At 37.3% G+C, this 19898-nt stretch overlaps 1 protein-coding gene, 1 non-coding gene and 1 pseudogene across 5 annotated transcripts in view; 2 read left to right on the plus strand and 1 right to left on the minus strand.

The window, feature by feature from the left end:
- The window catches only part of LOC121152620 (U2 snRNP associated SURP domain containing), a 49510-nt gene extending 33207 nt beyond the window's left edge, over nt 1-16303 (plus strand). For 3 of the 4 annotated variants that reach the window (XM_040974748.1, XM_040974749.1, XM_040974751.1), the window contains 9 exons: nt 564-686; nt 2310-2466; nt 3724-3819; nt 4505-4571; nt 7004-7163; nt 10332-10442; nt 12860-12978; nt 14436-14603; nt 15765-16303. In XM_040974748.1, coding sequence (XP_040830682.1) covers nt 564-686; nt 2310-2466; nt 3724-3819; nt 4505-4571; nt 7004-7163; nt 10332-10442; nt 12860-12978; nt 14436-14603; nt 15765-15903 — 1140 coding nt within the window. In that variant the 3' untranslated portion in view covers nt 15904-16303. The remainder of the gene's footprint in view (nt 1-563; nt 687-2309; nt 2467-3723; nt 3820-4504; nt 4572-7003; nt 7164-10331; nt 10443-12859; nt 12979-14435; nt 14604-15764) is intronic. The other variant, XM_040974750.1, reaches the window with a different exon arrangement.
- On the minus strand, nt 5644-5782 carry LOC121152770 (annotated as a pseudogene).
- A 1337-nt stretch (nt 16304-17640) lies between the features above and the next one.
- On the plus strand, nt 17641-17798 carry LOC121152766. The gene has a single exon (XR_005883305.1). It is a non-coding gene; the product is annotated as a U1 spliceosomal RNA (small nuclear RNA).
- The last annotated feature ends 2100 nt before the right edge of the window (nt 17799-19898 follow it).

Genomic DNA, 19898 nt, shown 5'->3' on the forward strand with positions numbered 1-19898 from the left:
ATGCCAAACAAAGCCTCTTATAATTGAATAAAATAGAGTAGTTTCATGGGAAGAAGATTTTGCAAAGAAAAATTTTTTTAGCTTGGAAGTATGTGCAGTGACCTCAGATTTCATATTACCCCTTTAAATTTTTTGTTTTTCTATTAAAATCTGACACCAAGTTAGAACTTAACAAAAAATTCATGGTTAGGCCAGGATAGGTGTCACCTGGATTAGAAAGTCCCGCACTGGATTCCGGTGGGAGCTTTGCCGCTTTGAGTCCCAGCTTTTATAAGATGGGATGTGAGTGTTTCTCAGAATCTGGCTCATGTTGAGTACTAGCAGTGTGGGAGTTGACTTTTTGTAACAAAGAACAAACTTATTGTTTCTTCATTTTCAGAAATTTGTCTTTTTAGTTGAAGGATGAGATTGGTTTTCTTTTAAAATATGGTATTAATAATTTTTTTTATATTTAAGAATACCAGCTTAAGTGTAAATTTAACAAATCATAATAATAATTTTCATGAACTGAAGTTTGACCCATATTGCTTAAAATAATAAATTGTTGTCTGCTTCCAATTTAGCAACGAGTAATGACCTGTTTCAGAGCGTGGGAGGATTGGGCAATATACCCAGAACCATTTTTGATCAAACTACAGAATATTTTCTTAGGCCTTGTAAATATTATTGAAGAAAAGGAAACGGAGGTAGGTGTTTGATTGCTTTTAAATCTGTTTTGGAGAGATGCTTGAGATACATTCTGTATCAGTACTTCAGAAAGGTTTGTGGAGAAATGGAATGAAAAAAAAATGGACTGAAAAGTATGTTTGGGTGCAAAAACTTCTGAAATTCGGTATTCCCATTTTCCATGATGTTTTTCTGAAGTACTCATCTGTGTAAATTAACATTTCTTTGAAAATAACTGCAGTTTACTACTATCTCATGGATATTTATTGCTAAGATTTCTGGATCCCAGGAATCTAAATTACATCTAACAGGAATTCTTTTTTGCTACCTTTTATTAAAATTGGCAGTTGGATTTTTGTTTATTGATACGAAAAGACGATTTTATAGTAAGAAAATTAATTACTATTGCTTCTAAATTGGGGGATAGTATTGCATTGTGGTAACCCTATTATAAATTTAAAACATATTTACTATACCTATCTTAACCAGACAGCCTAGCCTACTGTATTGTTATTATTATTTTTTTAGGATTGATGTATTTATTTGAAAGAATTACAATCCAGTGCCTTCCCAGGTGACTAGCAGGAAGCTGGACTGGAAGTGTAGCAATCAGGAGTCAGACTGGTGCCCACATGAAATACTGGTGTCATAGGCAGTGGAATCACTCACTGTGCCACAGTACTTTTATAATAAAATACTGGGTATGCCATGTGATTTGTTGAATACCTATTCCCAGAAAATGCTGGCAGCACAGTATGCTGTAGTTCTGACTTTTTACCCTCATAGTTAGTGTCTGACTAGGAGTTAGGACTCACTGCTGCAGCTCAGATGAAAACACCTGATATGGCTAGCCCAGGGCAAATTCTACTAAAATGTGTGTCACTCTCACACTGTTGTCAAGTTTGAAAAGCATGAGACTCTCCAAGTCTTGGAATGTTTGTATATAGAGTCACTTCATTTCGGTAATGATAACTATGAATAAATACATACATGAAGATTCAGCATAATCCTAGCATGTTCTCATCATTACTGTTCTCTTGCCAAGTGGTTCATTCTACTATACTACATAAGCTATTTTATTTTCACTTGGACTCTTGCAAGGTTCTCATAATTGTCCTTTGCCCCAGCTTACTTGTTCTGAGTTTAAATGTGCAGTGCTAACCCCCTACTGTTTGGACCTCGTACATGTTTGTCCTGGGATCTGTCAAGTCATCCTAGGCTGACTTGATTCATCTTCAGCCTGTTTAAGTGAAACTTGATTGTTAAACACTCTAATCATACAGTATACCTCTTTGTTGTAGTAATGATATAGTTGAACTTAGATTGTTGGGGTTACCTAACTTCCTGGTTTTCTGTACCCCATTGCACCCCAGTAACAGCAACGAAAATTTGATGTTCAGTGATGATGGGCTAAGCCCGTTATTTTTGCTGTTATGCTTATTATTACTTAATAAATACATGGCACAATAAGCACCTTGAAATGTTAGATAAATAAGTAAATGATTGGTTTTTTTGGCAGACTGGGTGATAAACTATTCTTAATATGTCCTTACATGTGGATACTAACCAGAATGGCATGTAGTGGATTGGGAATTGATCCTGTGGTAAGCAAAGGAAAATGTTACAATAGTGTGCTTTTGTAGGATGTCCCAGATGACCTTGATGGTGCCCCCATTGAGGAAGAACTTGATGGTGCACCTCTGGAAGACGTGGATGGAATTCCTATTGATGCTGCTCCCATTGATGATCTTGATGGAGTTCCTATAAAAAGTCTGGATGATGATCTTGATGGAGTGCCTTGTAAGTTCAAATTTTAAACTAAAATGAAATCTAGCTACTAAGTTTAGTTTCTGAATCTCTTCCATGTACATGCATGTTTATGTGGGAAGAGATCTTCATTGCTAATGGTATCAGGTTACTAACTTTTCCCTGTTTGATCAAACCTCAGATACTTTCTGATGTATTTGTGTCAAGAAAGGGCTTTTATTTCTGGTTATACTTCTTTGTTGGGACAGTCAGCATTTTCTTTTTCTTTACCAGTAACAAATTCCAGACAGTAATTCCAGGTCCATAGTTTTATTGGTTTCTACTTTATTTGAAGGACACACAGATGAAAAAAGAGACCTATTGGTTTGTTTTCCAAATGCTATAACAGCTTGCACAGGGCAGGATCCAAAGCTGGGACCTAGGACTCAGTCCAGGGCTTCCATCTGCTGGCTAATTCCCCCCAAATCCTGCCACAGTTGGGACTGAAATGGGACTGAATCCATTAGCTGGGAACTGAAAGAATCCAGTGCTGGAATAGCCACCAGTGCCTCACAGGGCTCACAGTAGTGGGAAACTAGAATCTAGAACCAAAGCTGAGTTGAGTTGGTTCTCAGGTGTCTTACTTGACCTGTTACTATTAATTCTGGTTTTTTTTAGTTTTCCTAGCTGCTTAAAACCATTTTAGAAGTAGAATGCATACATAGATTTTAAGTATATTTGAATGGTATATTAAAATAGCAAAAAGTACATGAATTCTCATTTAGGTAAAGATGTTATTTTTACTTCCCAGCTTCCTAAATTACTTAAAAATATTACTAGGTTACATTTTCTGAGTAGATAGATTAAACATTCTGCTCTTATCCATAGTTTCACTTCCTGTAATGGCAGTCTGTAAATATTAAGTGGATAAGTTCAAGAATAAATAATTCATACCTGTTAAATGCGTTTATAATGTATTGGTATAATTATTCTACTACTTGTTATTGTTAATCTCTTATGTGTCTAGTTTCTATCGGAGGTATGTATTCATAGAAAAAATTGTATATGTAGGGTTTCAGGTATCCCCATAGGATCTTGGAATATATCCCCCTGTGCTAAGGAACACTATATATTTAAAATTGGACCTCAATGAAGTATGTTAGTCAAAATTCTTGTTCTTGATATCATTGTTTGTCCATGTGTGGCCTTATTTTATTTTCATTATTTTAGTAGTATGATGAATGCCTATAGCTCGTTAATTCGGGTTATTCCTTAGTGGTTGAAGGTAATGGCTGCCTTTTCTCTTAACAGTGGATGCAACTGAAGACTCAAAGAAGAATGAGCCTATATTTAAAGTTGCCCCATCAAAGTGGGAAGCTGTAGATGAGTCTGAATTGGAAGCACAGGGTGAGTAAAAGTATAGCAAATGTTAAACCTTAAAAAATTACGTACTTATAAATTGATAATAGATGTGTTCTTAAAATTAAATATGTTATCCTTGAGAGACGTGTGTGGGCATATTTTCCTTTTATGCTTTGTTGTGCTTTAATAACAAAGATCCTGTGTTGCGTGTATCTGGTGTAAGATTTCATTGTGGTTGTGTTACTATAAATAATTTTCTTAGATCCTCCAGTTTGGAAGCTTTGAGAGTAAACAGAAAAATCACTGAAGAACTTTTGGTTAAGTCATTTTAGTAGAAATTGTAGTCAGGAAGCTTTCCTATTTGGAAACCTTCTTCGAGGTCTGGTTCAGAGTTTTGACCCTTCTGTAACAGTTAGCAGATGTAATTCAGACCTGCCTTGTCAGGTTTATTTGGACTTGTGCTAATATTTGGAGGTTCTAATGAAATAAATCTTAGTGTGCAGCACAGAAGTAAGGATGACAGTCATGTCATGTTATGAATTTAAATGAAATGATAATGTAGGTGTGAGGAAAGATTTGGCACACAGAAATGGCTATTCAGAGAATAGATAAATGTAGATAAAAACTTCTGTAATATAAACTTCTAATTCGAAGGCTGAGCTTTTACAGTTCTACTGCAAAAATGTTAATATACCTTATGAAATTACATCCTCTTTTTCCTTCCATTCAGCTGTAACAACTTCTAAATGGGAGTTATTTGACCAGCATGACGAATCAGAAGAAGAAGAAAATCAAAAGTAAGAATCTAAGTTTCAAATGTACTGTTTCTTTTCATTAGTAGGTATGGGTGAAATAATAGTGAGGAGGCGAACTTCAGTCTTAGGAGAAAAAAACATGTAAATGGATCATTTTAGTGTTCTCCATTATTTTCCCAATGAATAAGTAGCTTTGAGTTTCTGGTTCTGATGCATTTGGTTTCGCTTTGTTTGTGAGTTTATTTTTTACCGTTGGGTTATATATTCCCACTTAATAGCTACCAGTTCATCAACTGTGTTTGCTTCAAGCTTTATCATTAAATATTGTTTGGGGCTCCACAAAAAGGGGTTTTAAAATATGAGTGGAAAGCTTATGCTCCGTTTCTGTTGGACTGTATGTACGGTGCTCAGAAATACTGCCTTAAAACCATTCTGTTCCTGAAATGTAAACACTTCAGAAGAATTAAGAATGAATAAAGGTAGGGTAATCCTTTCTTTGAAGTTCAGAAAAATTTTTTTAAATTTTTGCTCTTAGATAACAGCTTGTTTTATTGCCAAGTGTAGGTTTGTATTGGTAGTTTAGGAAGAGCTTGACATTTTCAAATCACTGAAAGAAGTTTAAGAAGGATGATGTCACTCAGGTTTCTGTGTTTTAAGAAATCTTTCATATTGTTTGTTGTGCACAGAAGGAACAAAATTATGTCCAAGCAGTGATTATCTGCAGTTTGTATAAACATCGTTTGGTACGATGAGGGGAAATTGTTCAGAGAGAGAATTTTATACAAATATTGGGATGATGAGAGAAAGTAATGATCATTCACAAAATCCACAAAATTTGGATGTGGCTCGCTAATGGAAAGAACTTTCTGAGGCTGTTTGGATGAAGCTGGGGATAATTTGGTTCAATTTGTTTTGAAACAGTGGGTGTCTAAACCTTTTTTATGTCCACAGCCTTCACATATATCTATTCATAAAATAATTTAAATAACTATATTATTAAATAATTAATAAATTATGGGTGAGGAGAGAAAAGCTGTCAAGCACTTGAAATACATTGCTCAGCTGGTTTGTATTTAAAGGCATTAGATTTTCCTTTTTTGCACAAAATTGATACTTGTGTTGCCTTAAGTACATTTATATAATTTACTATTGATGTGTGATATAAATCATTATGGGAGTCTTTAGGAATGTTCTGGAAAGCATCATCAGATTTGATACTACACTTGATCTTAGCCAAAAGGCCGAGAAGAGATTGCATCATCAGATTTGAAAGTGAAACGTTTGTAGCTTGTGTTTTCTATTTTGAATTGTCTGTGCTTTATTTTTCTCTGGCTTAGATTTTTCTCTTTCAGCCACTGAGTCTTCATAAGTGACTTGTAATTTCAGTTTCTGAAGAATTTTATTATGCTTAATATTGTGAAAATTATAAATGTGTAATAAAAGAATTCATCTTATAGAATACATTTTGCGCCTAGTTTGAAAATTAAAGGCAAAAATGCCATTTATTCTAGGAAGGACATGCTAGTAATGTGTCCACAATCGGTATTGTTTATAAGAAATTTAATTTGTGTGTTCAAACAATTCCAGAGCTGGTTCAACAAGTTAGTTGCTGCTTGCAGTGCTGGCATCCTACATGAGCACTGGTTTGAGTCCCATGTGCTCCATTGACAATGTAGCTCACATCTGGGATAGTAGTGCAAGATGGCCCAAATGCTTGGACCCCTGCTACAGCTGTGGGAAATCCAGTTCCTGGCTTCTGGTTTCGGCTTGTTACAACCCCTGCTTTGAACATTTTGGTTGCTCTTACAACACTGATGACTAGCTTTACATACAGTTGTCTGCCTGCCTGCTAGATTGCGTCTGGAAGGCAGGGAACTTTTCTTCATGGTCACCTTTGTGACTAGACTTTCTTATCTAACTTGGAACCTGTGTAGTGTTCAGAACTTGACTACAGCACGAGTGCTGATGTTTGGTTGTATTTAATATGTGTATATTGCTTTGTTCTTAAAGTTAAATGCCAATCAGATAAGATCTTCACATGCTACACTGATTGTTTCATAGTTCAGACTCAGTTTTCTAGAGTATAGACTGCTGAATGAGGGGTAAATGCCAACTTTCAGACGAGCCTTAGTGAATCTGAACTGTGTTGAATTCAGAAGTCGTTGACTATTCACTTAACTGCTGCAGGAAAAGTTGTTGCAAAATAGAAGGCATGCAGATTATAGAATGTATTAAAGTATTAAAGTTGAAGCTCAAACTTTTTTGTGTGGAGAAAGCAGGTTTTATCAAAATGTAAAATATGTTATCAAATGTTATTTTTTAAAAAGGAGCAAATTTTCCTCTTTAATTTCGCTAGCTTTATTTAGACTCTAGGATAGCGAAAAATACAATATCTGGAGTATAAAATGTAATATAGTGGGGTTTTTGGTTTGTTTGCTTCCTTGGCATACAGTGTATTTTTACTTCATTTCCAGTCAAGAAGAGGAAAGTGAAGATGAAGAAGATACACAGAGCTCCAAATCTGAAGACCATCACCTGTACTCTAATCCAATCAAAGAAGAAATGGCTGAATCCAAGTTCTCTAAGTACTCTGAAATGAGTGAAGAAAAGCGAGCTAAACTTCGTGAGATTGAGGTCAGTGTAGCGATAATGTTCAGACACGTGACTGGTCCTGGTTTGCTCCATCCACCCAGTTAAGCTCTCTGCGCTGTGTAACAGGTGCCATTTGTGTTGCACAGCAGCATTCCTACAGCAGTGCTCTTGCAGGCCCCTTGCGTGGTTCGAGCACCCCTTCTTGCACAGTTGCCTTTTCTTGCCATTCTGGGCTTCCCTGTTTCTTTTTTATCTCTGTAATCTAACATGGATCATGGGTTATGTGCGTCTCTTCTGCTTGCTGACTCTTGTTTTTAATATTCATCTTCCCCACTAGGTTACAGTTTCTGTGAGTAGAAAGGACCAGGTCTATTTTCTGTTCATCATTACATTGCTAGTCTGGTACAGAGGAAAACTTAACAAAAGAAAGTATTTTAGTGAATTTATTTTGTAGTTATATAAGAAGTCCATTACATTTTGAGCACTTGTAGCATGTTATGTAGGAAAATGTAGACAGTTTTGATATGTGTAAGGTGTTGTTTACTTACTAATTTTTTGAGGAACAGCTGCAATTTCAATAATAGCAGAGTAGAAACTGAGTGGATCTTGAAATTTAAAGAGAAGAAATGTATGAGAAAGCCAGACTATCTCAAGCCAACTTTTCCCACCTCCTCCTTTTTGTTTTCCTTTTAAAATGTTTTTTTGTTTGTTTGCTTGTTTATTTTTGTTTTTCCAAAAATTTTACTCCTGTCAGACAGAGGATAGTTTTGTAGTGCTCTGAGGTGTGATGAATACTAGTAATAATGAAATGGTCAGTGTAGTACCTCAGAGTAACTTTTAAGATTGTATTTTAATACTCTGTGCATTCATTAACAGTAGTTTTGAATGCCTCTTTTGGGTCATTGGCTGTTGTTTGTAAACTGCCGTGTTAATTACCTCATTTGTGTTTTTTCACATAGTTGAGCTGGAGACAGTTCTTACCCACTGCTTTTCTCAGGTATCATCAAACCAGAAAGTAATTGGGAAAGCTTTTGTTGTGACCCTATACAGAATATAAGTAGTATCAGTTCTAAATGGAGATCAGAGCTCTTCAGAGTTAATTAACTGATTGATTTTTTTAATGAGACTGTTTCACAAAGTTTTTTTGGAAGAATGGAATTAAAAAAATAATTTACCGTAGTAAGAAAAAAAAAAATGTTGCCAGTTTAAAGCTTTTTCCTAGTATTTCCCTGAACTTCAGGATTTGTGATGTTTGAAATCCTGTCTGGACCAGGATGAAACTAGGGCCCGAGAACTTCGTCCTGGGGTCCCGTGTGGGTGGCAGGATCCCAGTACTTGAGCCATTACTTGCTGCTCTCCAGCCACTGCTTCCTGCATTCACAGGAATCTAGAATTGGGAGTGAAGCCAGGCACTCTGATTCTGATTGTAGGTGTCTTAACCACTGTGCCAAATACCAACCCTTACTGTGGATTTTTTTAAAGACTTTTTAGGTGCATGTATTTTCACCAAAGTATGCATTTTTTTTAAGATTTACATATTTATTTTTATTGAAAAGTCAGATATACAGAGAGGAGGAGAGGCAGAGATTAAAGTCTTCCGTCCGTTGATCCACTCCCCAAGTAGCCACAATGTCAGAGCTGCACTAACCTGAAGCCAGGAACTCAGATCCTCTTCTCGGCTCTCCTCGACTGCTTTCCCAGGCCACAAGCAGGGAGCTGGATGGGAAACACGGCGACCAGGATTAGAACCAGTGCCCATATGAGAGCCCAGGGCATGCAAGGCAAGGACTTTAGTCACTAGGCTTCTGCGCTGGGCCCCATAGTATACATCTTATTAAAGTTTTATTTATTTGAGAGGCAGAGAGAGGGGGGAGGAGCTCTCATCCGTTGATTCATTCCTCACAAGCCTGCAGTGACTGGAGCTTGGCCAGGGTAAAGTCAGAAAGCTGGGAACTCAATTCAGATATCTGTGGTGAGTGGCAGGAACCCAGTCCCTTGAGCCATCAGCACTGCCTCATAGGCTGCAATAAGAAGCCAGAGCAGGCAGGAAACAAACATTCCAATGAGGGCTATGAATGTTTTAACTGCTAGACTTAATGCCTGTCCCAACTTACCCTTTAATTCCATTTTTCCGTGACTTTTTTTGGTACATCTTAAAAATTTATAGGGAAGAAAATGGGAAGGCAGGAATCTTCTGTCTGCTAGTTTGCTCCCCAAAGAGCTGCAGCAGCCAAGTGTGGGCCATGCTGAAACCAGGAGCATGGAGCTCTGTCCAGGTCTCCCATATAGGTGAAAGGGGCCCAAGAAGTCGGCCCATGTTTTTGCCGTTGTCGTAGGTACACTAACAGGGAGTTGTATTGGAAGCATAGCAGCTGGGACTCCAGCCAACACTTCAGTAAAGGAATGCCATCATTGCAGCACACACAAGCTTGACCCTTCCATGAACGTCTGTTTATTTTTAAGGATTATTTATTTATTTAAAAGAAAGAGTGACAGAGTCAAATCCTCCATAGGTTCACTCCCGAAATTGCTGCAGTGGCCAGGGTTGGGCCAGCCAAAACTAGGAACCCAGAAACTGTCTGGGTCTCCCGCACGGGTGGCACGGGCCCAAGTACTTGGACTGTTTTCCACTGCTCTCCTGGGCGCAGTACAGGTGGGACTCAGACTGGCACTGTGGTGTGCCAGCATCGTGAGATGTGGCTTAACTTGCTACACCCTGGTTCACTCCTGATGGCTACAGATTGGAACTGAGCCAATCAGAAGCCAGGAGCTTCTTCAGAATCTGTCCCATGGGTGCAGGGTGCCAAGGCTTTGGGTGGTCTTCAGCTGCTTTCCCAGGCCACAGGCAGGGAGCTAGATGGGAAGTGGAGCTACCAGGACATGAACCAGCGCCCATATGGGATCCTGGTGTTTACAAGGCGAGGACTTTCGCTGCTAGGTTACTGTGCTAGGCCCAGATTTTATAATGATTTTTACAGAAGATTCTCATTGATGTGGGATGCTGGCCCCATCTTTGTGTTTTTGAGATCCAGTGATTGTACTGTACTGCAGTGGAGAGAAGTTTATCCTGTTTAACTCTGTCTTACACATGCTTTGTCATTAGAATTCTGTCCTTTTAAAATATGTATTTTCCTCAAAGTTATTTGTTTTTTGCTGGCTGTCATGTCTTGGTAACAGTTGTGTAGTAACGGAAGATGTCTTATTTCACAGCTTAAAGTTATGAAGTTTCAGGATGAATTAGAATCTGGAAAAAGACCTAAAAAACCAGGCCAGAGTTTTCAGGAGCAAGTGGAACACTACAGAGATAAACTTCTACAACGAGTAAGAAATACGTAGATTTATTTATTTTCCAAAACTATTTATCTGACCTTTTGAAAATCCAAATATTGGCTGATTTAAGAAAAGTATGTTTCAGTTATATCCTTTGATATGCAAGTGTTGAGCTTTGGTAGCTAACTGGAAACATTTGAAATCTCGTATTTTAGAACTATTTCAACTTGTTCTTCGAGCAACAAAATGAATTTCTTATTCTGGGTGCTTCCTGTGGACTAGAACATCAATACTGCTAAGGGCTTGCTTTCAAAACTGGCAGTTGCTTTTGGAAGAGTCATGTGTGTGATGACCTGAGGAACAGCATAAGAGACAAAGATGGAAGCAGGGTTTGTTTAGGACTTGGGACTCATTTCTCATTGTTTCCAAGAAAGGACAGCAAGGGGTAGAATACTGCAGTGCTAAATTCTAAGCTTTTGAAGAACTCTTGTTCGTACAACAGAATGCAAAGCCACATGCATAAGTTTGAGGATGAACAATTGAGAATGTTTAGTTTTTAAGCAGACATTTGTGGAAACTAGGCATACATAGTTTTTTCGTAATACATGTTCTCTGCTAACCATCTGTGTGGGAATATGCAGAGTTTAGGAACCTCGGGTGTTGTGTTAGGTCTCCTTGTGTAGCTTGAGCACCGCTGCCCAGCACTGCAGCGATGAAATGAGTTAATATGAGAGTGTCAGGCAGTCTGTCCTGTGATGCTGGCACAGACCGCTTGGAACGAGCAGCTAGCTCCTGCAGCCTGCTTGGTGGCTGTGAGGGTGTGGGTTGCTGAACTTTCCAAGACTGAGAATTTTTTATTACTGAATTAGAATGTTTAAAACATTTTGAAGAATTTAACTAATATGGTTTCTATACAGTATCCATTTCAATCAGGAATTAATTATCAGGGAAATATTTGCTATAGATCATCAAAGTCAATTTCCACACAACTTTTGAAAGTTGTCTTTTGTCTCATTTTGGAAAAAATCTATTCCTTGGGTCTCATTGCAGATGGCGGCAGTTTATTGACGCATTTACAAGAGTTGTACCCTGCAGTGCTCAGTAGTCGTAATGGTAGCAAGCTCAAAATGAACCATATGTCTGTTTAGCACTTCCACCTCCTTGTACCCCATGAGTCAAATTGAAAGGTGTGGTTCCTGAAATATGAGGAAACTTCAAAAAATTTGTGGGAAATGAATCTGAAAAAATGCTTATTTTGTTGCAGAAATGTTTACTATCTATATGTAGACTTCAAAAGTTCATGGAAAAAATTACTATGCATAGTTTTCAAAACTTCTTGCACCATGATAAGCATCTTTGCAATTCCCTTTGAATGTTAGGGGTCTCTAGGTACTAGTTTTGGCCTTACTTTGTAAGTTTTACTAGAATATAGCAGTGCTTGCTGGTGTATGTATTATCATGTCACACTGGAAGAGTTGAATAGTGAGTGAAAGCTTGTTCCAGATAGCAAAAATATGTTGTCTGGATTTACACACACCAAAAAACTACCAACATCTGGTAGAGGCTTATTTTTTACCTTTTAAAAGTTAAAGGAGTCAGCTATCAGCTTTCCTAGAGAATAAATTCTGTTTATTAAAGTATGCAATGAGCTTTGTATGTTCATCTTTTTTTTTTTTTTTAAGGATTTACTTTATTTGAAAGAGTCAGAAGAGTTATAGAGAAAAAGAGTATTCCATCCATTGATTCACTCCACAAATAACCATAGTGGCCAGGAATGGGCCAGACTAAAACCAGGAGCCAAGATTTTCTTCCTGGTCTCCTGTATGGACATAGGGACCCAAAGAATTGGGTCACCTGCTGCTGCTTTGCTGGGCACATTAGTAGGGAACTGGGTTAGAAGTGGAACAGCTGAGACTCAAAACCAGTGCCACATGCGGTGCTGATGTCACAGGCAGGTGACAAGTGGCTTAACCCATTACAACAGAAGTCCAGCCCTGAAAGAATCACCTTTTAATCTGATGAAAAAAACTTCATCATTATTTTTTGCTTGTTTGTTTTTATTGTTTATGGAGAGTGTGAGGGGGAAGAGCAGTGGACCCTAGAGTTTAACCTCAGATCCTGACTTCACTTCTGGCATAGTACTGAATCTTATTTTTGTCTGTGTGGACTATAGACACTTTTAACACACCACTGTTCCTAGTGAAACAAAATTCTATGCGCAGAGTTGTTGAGAAAGTTGCTTGGTTAACCTTTGACACTCTGTATTTAGCTGCTGTAATTAGTAGTGGTATTATCTGTGTAAGTAGAAGAAATGGCTAATTTTCCTGAAGAGAATTTTTTTTTAGTGGTATTGTACTTCATGCAGCACTATAAGAAATTATTTGCTATTAGAGAAAATAATTATGTAAGTGAGATGAACAAAGATTGGTATTTTTTAAACAACTAAATATTTTATTTAAAAAAAACAGGAGAAAGAGAAAGAATTAGAAAGAGAAAGAGAAAGAGACAAAAAGGATAAAGAAAAATTGGAATCGCGATCGAAAGATAAGAAGGAAAAAGATGAGTGTACTCCAACAAGGAAAGAAAGGTATGACAATTCTTATATTTAATCATTCATAGATTTTTTTTTAAGATTTGGAATGATGGTTTATTTTACAAATTTTTTTGTCAACATATTTGATGTCAAATAACTTTCTGAGAAGAAGCATGTTTGTCTCCATACAGGAGACAGAATGAGCTGACGTGTGGGGCAGTTAGTACTTGGTTTAACTGGGGCCTGTTCCCTTTACATGGTTCGTAGAATGTCCTTAGCCTTAGTTCAATGTAGAATTCAGTTACAGGATTAAGTGTCAAACCTGAGACTTAAATAACAGAACAGCTTGCTAGGCCTTCTCTGTTGCCTCCCTCCATAGAAGTTTTTCCAGTCTAGGTGCTGAGGCTGCCTACCTGTATACTTGAGTCCTTCAGTTGTGTCTTAAAAAGAGATTATGTACATAGGCCACAGGGACTTGGTCCTCATATTTTTTTATTCTTTTTTAGCTTTTATTTATTTCCTAAATCCTTGCTTTAGTAAAGAAAATTGCTCAGTTAACAGAACTGAAGTTTTTCTAATAAGAACCAAGTGATTGCAAATGAAAAGATTCTGGTTTGTAGGTAATACCGAAGAAGTTACTCTAATTGGTTAAATAAAAATAAACAATTTCAGATTTACAAGAAAAACGACAAGAATTGTGTAAAGAGTTCTGGATACCCTGGATACCCTTTACCTACAGTCTCTGAATGTTAGAGGATTTCTGCTTTTTTCTTCTTTTCTCTCTGCCTCTCTCCAACCTTTTTTTTTTTTTTTTTTCTCCTCAGAAAAGATGTTTGTTTATTTTTTTTTTACTTGTGTCTTTTTTTTTTTTCCTGCTTATTTATTTTAAAAGGGAGAGACAGAACTTCCATCTGCTGGTTGATTTTGCAAATGCTTGTGATGAGGCCAGGAGCACACTTCAGGTCTTCCACATGATGGCAGGAACCGTTACTGAAGCCCATTCCACTGCCTCCTAGGGGATGCAGGCGGCAGCTGGGTATAGGCTCTGAGGATCTTAACTGTGAGGCCAAATACCCATTGCCACCTGCCCTTCATAGGCTCTGGGGATCTTAACTGCGAGGCCAAATACCCATTGCCACCTGCCCTTCACCCCAGTCATTTAATATGATATCCCACTCTCATGTACACTTTTAATCACAATGAAACTACCAGACAGGAAAGTAACATTAAAAATATTACCCAGTTTGGAGATCTTAGTTGAATTTTATTAATTGTCCCAACAATCTCAGTTATAGGAAAGATTCCACTGTAGTTGAATTCAGTTATCTCTCAATTTTCAGTTATGTTTAACATTTTTACTGGGATAAAAGACTTTGAATGTTGTTGGAAAATACTTTATTATGATTAGTAAGAGTAAAAGTTACTGAAGACAGGCAGAAAATAATAGGCAATTTAAACAAAGGAAAATGAATACGGGTTCCTTGGCTCACTTTGGGGGCTTTGTTCCATAGGAAAAGACGACACAGTGCATCCCCCAGCCCGACTCGCAGTAGCAGTGGTAGACGAGTGAAATCCCCATCACCCAAATCGGAGCGATCAGAGAGATCTCACAAAGAAAGCTCACGTTCCAGGTCATCTCACAAAGATTCTCCTAGAGATGTTAGCAAAAAAGCCAAAAGGTAAATGCAAGTCATTTTTTGGTGATATTTTAAATACCTTGTCATTCTACCAGCTTTTGAAAATAATTTAATTGGCAGGCATTTTTTAAAAAGCATTTTAGAAAAGCAAAGATATTATACTTTCATTTGAAGTTATTACTTCCCACCCCCCGTCTGTCTTTATGACTTAATTATAAAAAGGGTTTCCAGTCAGTAAAAACTAGCCAAGAATTGTAAATAGCAGCAGCAGTGCTTTCTAGTAGATTCACGGGAGCTACTTTATACTTTTCATTCTGGTTTTTGCTTTTTGTTCTGTTTTGTTTTGTTTCTGTTAGGAGAGTCTCTGGTTATTCCAAAACTGAAGGGAGTATGTGTTTTTCTCTAAAGCAGCAGTGCTAGGAGTTCTTGGGTAGAGACAAAAAATAATACTACAGATAAAATTCTCTCTTCTTTCTAATTTCAAAGAAGTGGTTCAGAAGTGTTTTAATGTTTTTATTTTTCTGGTGGTATGTACAGAGATTTTCCTGAGAGTGAAGACAGTTGTATATTTTAGCACTTTATTTTGGGGGACCATTTTTAGTAAAATAATTTAAAAATTAACCTTTTCTAAAATGGCATTTGTGTGTGTGTGTGCACGTGCACGTGTGCATACCTGTATATAGTCATTTATTTATTTTGGTTACCTTTATGAAAAGTACTCCCAAAATATTTAACAATGTCCTTGAATGATATTGCAGTGGTTGATGCCTTTTCCTTCAAGGTAGCAGGCTGCAGAACTATGGTAATTTTACTTTTTGTAAGTGATCTCCCTTGCTATCTTGAACTTTAGCTTCTGGAGTAGAGGTTCAAATAGTGGCGCTATTGGTCACTAGGGAGCTGGTTCAGATGTCTCCGTCTCTGGCCCTAGAGATGTTGATGAAGTCGAGCAGGGGTGAGGCTCAGAAATTTATTCTCAACCAGCTTCTGTAGTGATGTTCGCTGATGCGTTGTATAGTAATTACCAAATAATTTCTGCCCTTCTACTCAGTAGGCAAAATGTAATTTTGAGAAATTTGATCTTATTTCAGAAAATTGGTCTTACTTTATTGTACTGTGTTAAAGATCATTTTAGGTAATTTAAGGAAAATTAGTTTTTATCACATGAATACTTTAATAAATTGGGGTTTTTGCTTATTTCTTCAGGTCGCCATCTGGTTCCAGGACACCTAAACGGTCTAGGCGATCACGGTCTAGATCCCCCAAAAAATCAGGGAAGAAATCCAGATCTCAGTCCCGGTCTCCACACAGGTCTCATAAAAAGTCCAAGAAAAACAAACACTGACAAAGTTTTTAAGATGCTGTCACTATTGGAAATGCGATTTTGTTTTGTGCCTGAATGGTCTGGTTTTTTTAAAAAAAAAAAAAAAACCTACAAAAAAAGTCAAGTGGAAGAGCATTCCTGGGGTTTTTGTTTGTGAATGCATGTGTAAACTCATGAGTAACGCATCTGTAGACATGTCATTGTTTTTTATTGTATAAATTACTTTCATTGTGGCTGTTTCTCAAGATGAAATTTTTATTGTGCTAAGAAGTTTCATCAGAAATGTGTATAATGGGTCTGCCGGCAGTAGTAGTATTTTGTTCTAGGATGTTGTGACTTAGCAGAAATAATACAGATGTCTTCCCCCCTTTTGTAGCTTTGACAATTTGAATTAGATTTCAAATAAAATCTGAACAGAAAACTGTAATGTTGTTTTTTTGCCCCACTGGTGATACCAAGTCCCTTGACGTCCCGCCTAGTGAGTTTGGCACTACTGTTGTGTTTCTTCTATCTGATGCACTTTACAAGCTCCAGTGTTCAAATAGCTCGAGTTTTATATTTACTAAGATGACTGTTGAAATCAAGGGACCCAAAACCCTGTTTGTTAGATTCGCTAATCAGTTTCTTCAGCAGTGGTCTCCTGGATGGTACTCACTCCAGAGATCGAGGCCTGGGTCCACAGGGCGTGGTGGTGGAAATGGATTCCTTTTTCAAAGAAACAACATGATTGTGTCCTGAGGAACTACTTATTTTTAAGTGAAAATTAAGTCTTCATCTATGATTTCTTCTATCATGAAAGAAGTATACTTATAAAAGAAACTTTGTAACAAGATTTGGCCATGGAATTCTTTTGTATGATACCTTTTTATAGTCTTCTGTGGGCTACCTTTCAACACTGGTATTAGAATATTTCTAAAAGTTTATAAAGTTTAAAACATCTTAGGTTTTACTTGTTTTGTATTTTAAGGATTTAGTTTTAGGTATAGCTTTAAGTAAAATGTGAAAATAAAATGTTTTTCAGGATATTTAACACCCAGTAGTTTATAAATTGAAGGTGCAAAAAGGTGATGTATATCATTTGCAGAGTTGAACTCTGTTGTGAATGAGAATACAATTGCAGTGTGAAGAATAAATAAGAAAACTTGTATAATGTTGATCATAGTATTTCCATAAACAGAATGTAATAAAGGGTTATATAGAGTTGAACTAACACTAGTATTTGTGAATCTTGCTTTCAGTTTTTCATTGAGGCAGTTTATACAGTGCTTTGAACTGTCCCTTTCTCTCCCATAAAGCAAGTAGACACTACCCCAATGATGAATTGTTTAACTTTTTAATATCTTTTCAGCTTGTTTTACTTAATCTTCCCTAGTCACAATGTAAGATATTTGGAGAGTGGCTGTAGAGTCTGAGTAGTGAGACAGGCTGTTCCCAACTGCATGAATCCACCACAGCTTGGGAAGTGAACCGTTCAGATCATCGGTCCTGAAAGTTGGTCAGGACAATGAAATGTAAATATGTGGTACAGATATTTAAAAACCTATAAATATAGCCATTTTGAAATAATATGTTTTTCTCTCCTGTTCATTGCCTGGGAGAATGGAATTTTATATAATATGCCTTTCTTTGCAAAAATAACAATAGTGTTTTGAGTTTTTGCCATTCTGTCATTTGCTGATATCTTTATAGACTTTGAAATAATGGTAATGGTCCAACTAAGCTGTAAGGGATGCTTATTTCTCGTTAAAAAAAATCCCAGTACTTAGCTGGCAGGGGAGAGGCCCTGATTGTGAAGGTGGCTTTCCCAGGGCGAGGTTCATCCATTGCACTCCTATGTGCTGACCCCTGCGCTTGCTCCAGATGTGGGCAGCTGCACACCCTGTGGCAGTGAGGAGCTGTGTTCGCACTCCCCCCTGGGAGGGGTGGGGCCAAAAAATTGGAAAAGCATGAGTGAGTAGAAAACAGTTTTGAATGCTTAATTTGTCCTATTTCTCACCCAATTTAGCAGTTCTATACTGGATCCAGATTCAGCTATCACAGCTTTTTAGCAGTGGAAAAAACTGGCTCCCTTTTGAAGTGATTAGGAATAGTTTACATCTACGAATATGCTCTTAAGCTTGGGAATGTTCATATTAGATTGGCTTGAGTTTTTTTTTTTTTCTTTTAATTACAAACAGTTAATTATTGTTAAATAGATAATTTCCATTTTACTCTGAGAAATTCCGTTGAGTAAGACTTCAGTTTTCTACATGGACTGTGAGAATTTGGGACCAGTTGGATAAGGGAGAAGAAGCAACAATCTGAAGACTACTCCCATGCCTTTAGTTACAGGGAAGATCTGTACGGAAGAGGAAATGGTGGTGTCTGCCTTCTGGCCTAACTTGTGTAGACTGGGCTTCTTTACCAGGTCAATGTCATCTAACTCCCCCTCTTACACACAGGGGAGCAGGTGAAGTGCTGGTCTGCTTAAGAGAGATCCTGCCTATGAACTTGTTTTCCTGGCCTTGTATTTTCCTTGTTGCTACTAAGCAATTGGCAGTTTCTGAATTGTAACATGTTGAGAAGTTACGGATTAAGTAACTAACTGCAACAAGCCCTGATCGGAAAACTTTTATTTGGCTCAGAATGTTAGTGGCTTTTTAGCTAAAGTTTGCAGAAATTGGCTTTACCTTGAATTAATTTTGCTTTGTTGCAGGCCATTCATTGCTGTGGGTTTTACCATAGGACTTTTATCCTTTAGTTAGGATCTTGGAGGAAATCAATCTGATTCTGACTACATATGTGTCACCCCCAAATTTAATATTCTTGAGCACTTGAAAATGCTTTAAAGAGATTTTGATCAACATTAAATGTAGATTTATTGGAAATAGTCTGTATGTACACAGGTTCCTCCATAGTACTAGAAATTCTGGAAGATTACGTAGCCATGATAATGCTTTATTGTGACTAAAAATAAAGTCCAGTCAACCTCCATATCGCCAAAGTAATTTAAACTGTTCTGATGACCACAGCAGTGTGATTTTTGCCACAAAAAAGTTATTTATAAAGATACATAGTAACACTAAGAAAAGTGTTACTTCAAAAAATAAGTTTCTTTGTGTCCCCCTTTATTACATTTTAGAGGTAAAGCATTGTAGGTAGTTCAGCCCAATATCAGTGAAGGCACTGGTGTGGTGAAAGGACCATGAAGACATTCACAGAGTGCTGGGCTCTTTGTATTTCACATGCACGCTTTAGAATAGATTTTAGGGAGTGTTGAACACGTTCGAAGGACTTAGTTTAACACACAAACTCCCTGAGGAAGGAGCTGTTAAGTGAGGCTGCCAGTGGGGAAGGAGCTGCCGTTCCCAGGGGGCCGCAGTGTGTATTCAGCACCACCTCAGGGAGCTCTGATGTAAATGGGTTGTATGTATAGTTGGCAATTTGTATGGTTTTGTAGCTCTATAGATAAAATGCCCTCCTGCGTTTTCACCTGTAATTGTGCTTAAGATGTTTTGTTTTGCCTTTTTACTTCAGGCTCTGGTATGTTGTATTGCTATTGATTTGCAATACTAGGAAAATATTTTTTCAGAAGTGAGGATGCTGTAATTGACATCAGCTCAAGTGAAATACTGTGTGACGAGGTGGTTGCTTGGAGTGAACTGATGGCCTAATCAAGTGACTCCTGATGGAGGAGTCAGTCTGTGGAGCTGCTTTCCTGTCAGACTGATGCTTTATATGGTTTTTCTACATAAAGATTATACAGTTCCAAACAAAGGTTGTGAAATTTTCCTTTTGCTGTTTTTTGGTTTTTAATTACTTTAATAAAAGTGTTTTTTCATAGCAAACCTAGGCTGTTCCCTGTAATTTTCTCCATATAATTTTTCTGTCACAAGCCCACAGTAGATCAGTTTCCATCATGAAATAAATGATGTGCCACATGTATCAGTAGTAGCAAAATGTTACATTTTGTATGTTGAAATGTTAAAATCAAATATTTTTATAATAGAAGATTCTCTTGATAAGGAAATTTCATT

The sequence above is a fragment of the Ochotona curzoniae genome, unplaced genomic scaffold (assembly GCF_017591425.1).
Source record: "Ochotona curzoniae isolate NIBS_2020 unplaced genomic scaffold, NIBS_Ocur_1.0 contig_2599, whole genome shotgun sequence".
In the NCBI taxonomy this organism is placed as follows: Eukaryota; Metazoa; Chordata; class Mammalia; order Lagomorpha; family Ochotonidae; genus Ochotona; species Ochotona curzoniae.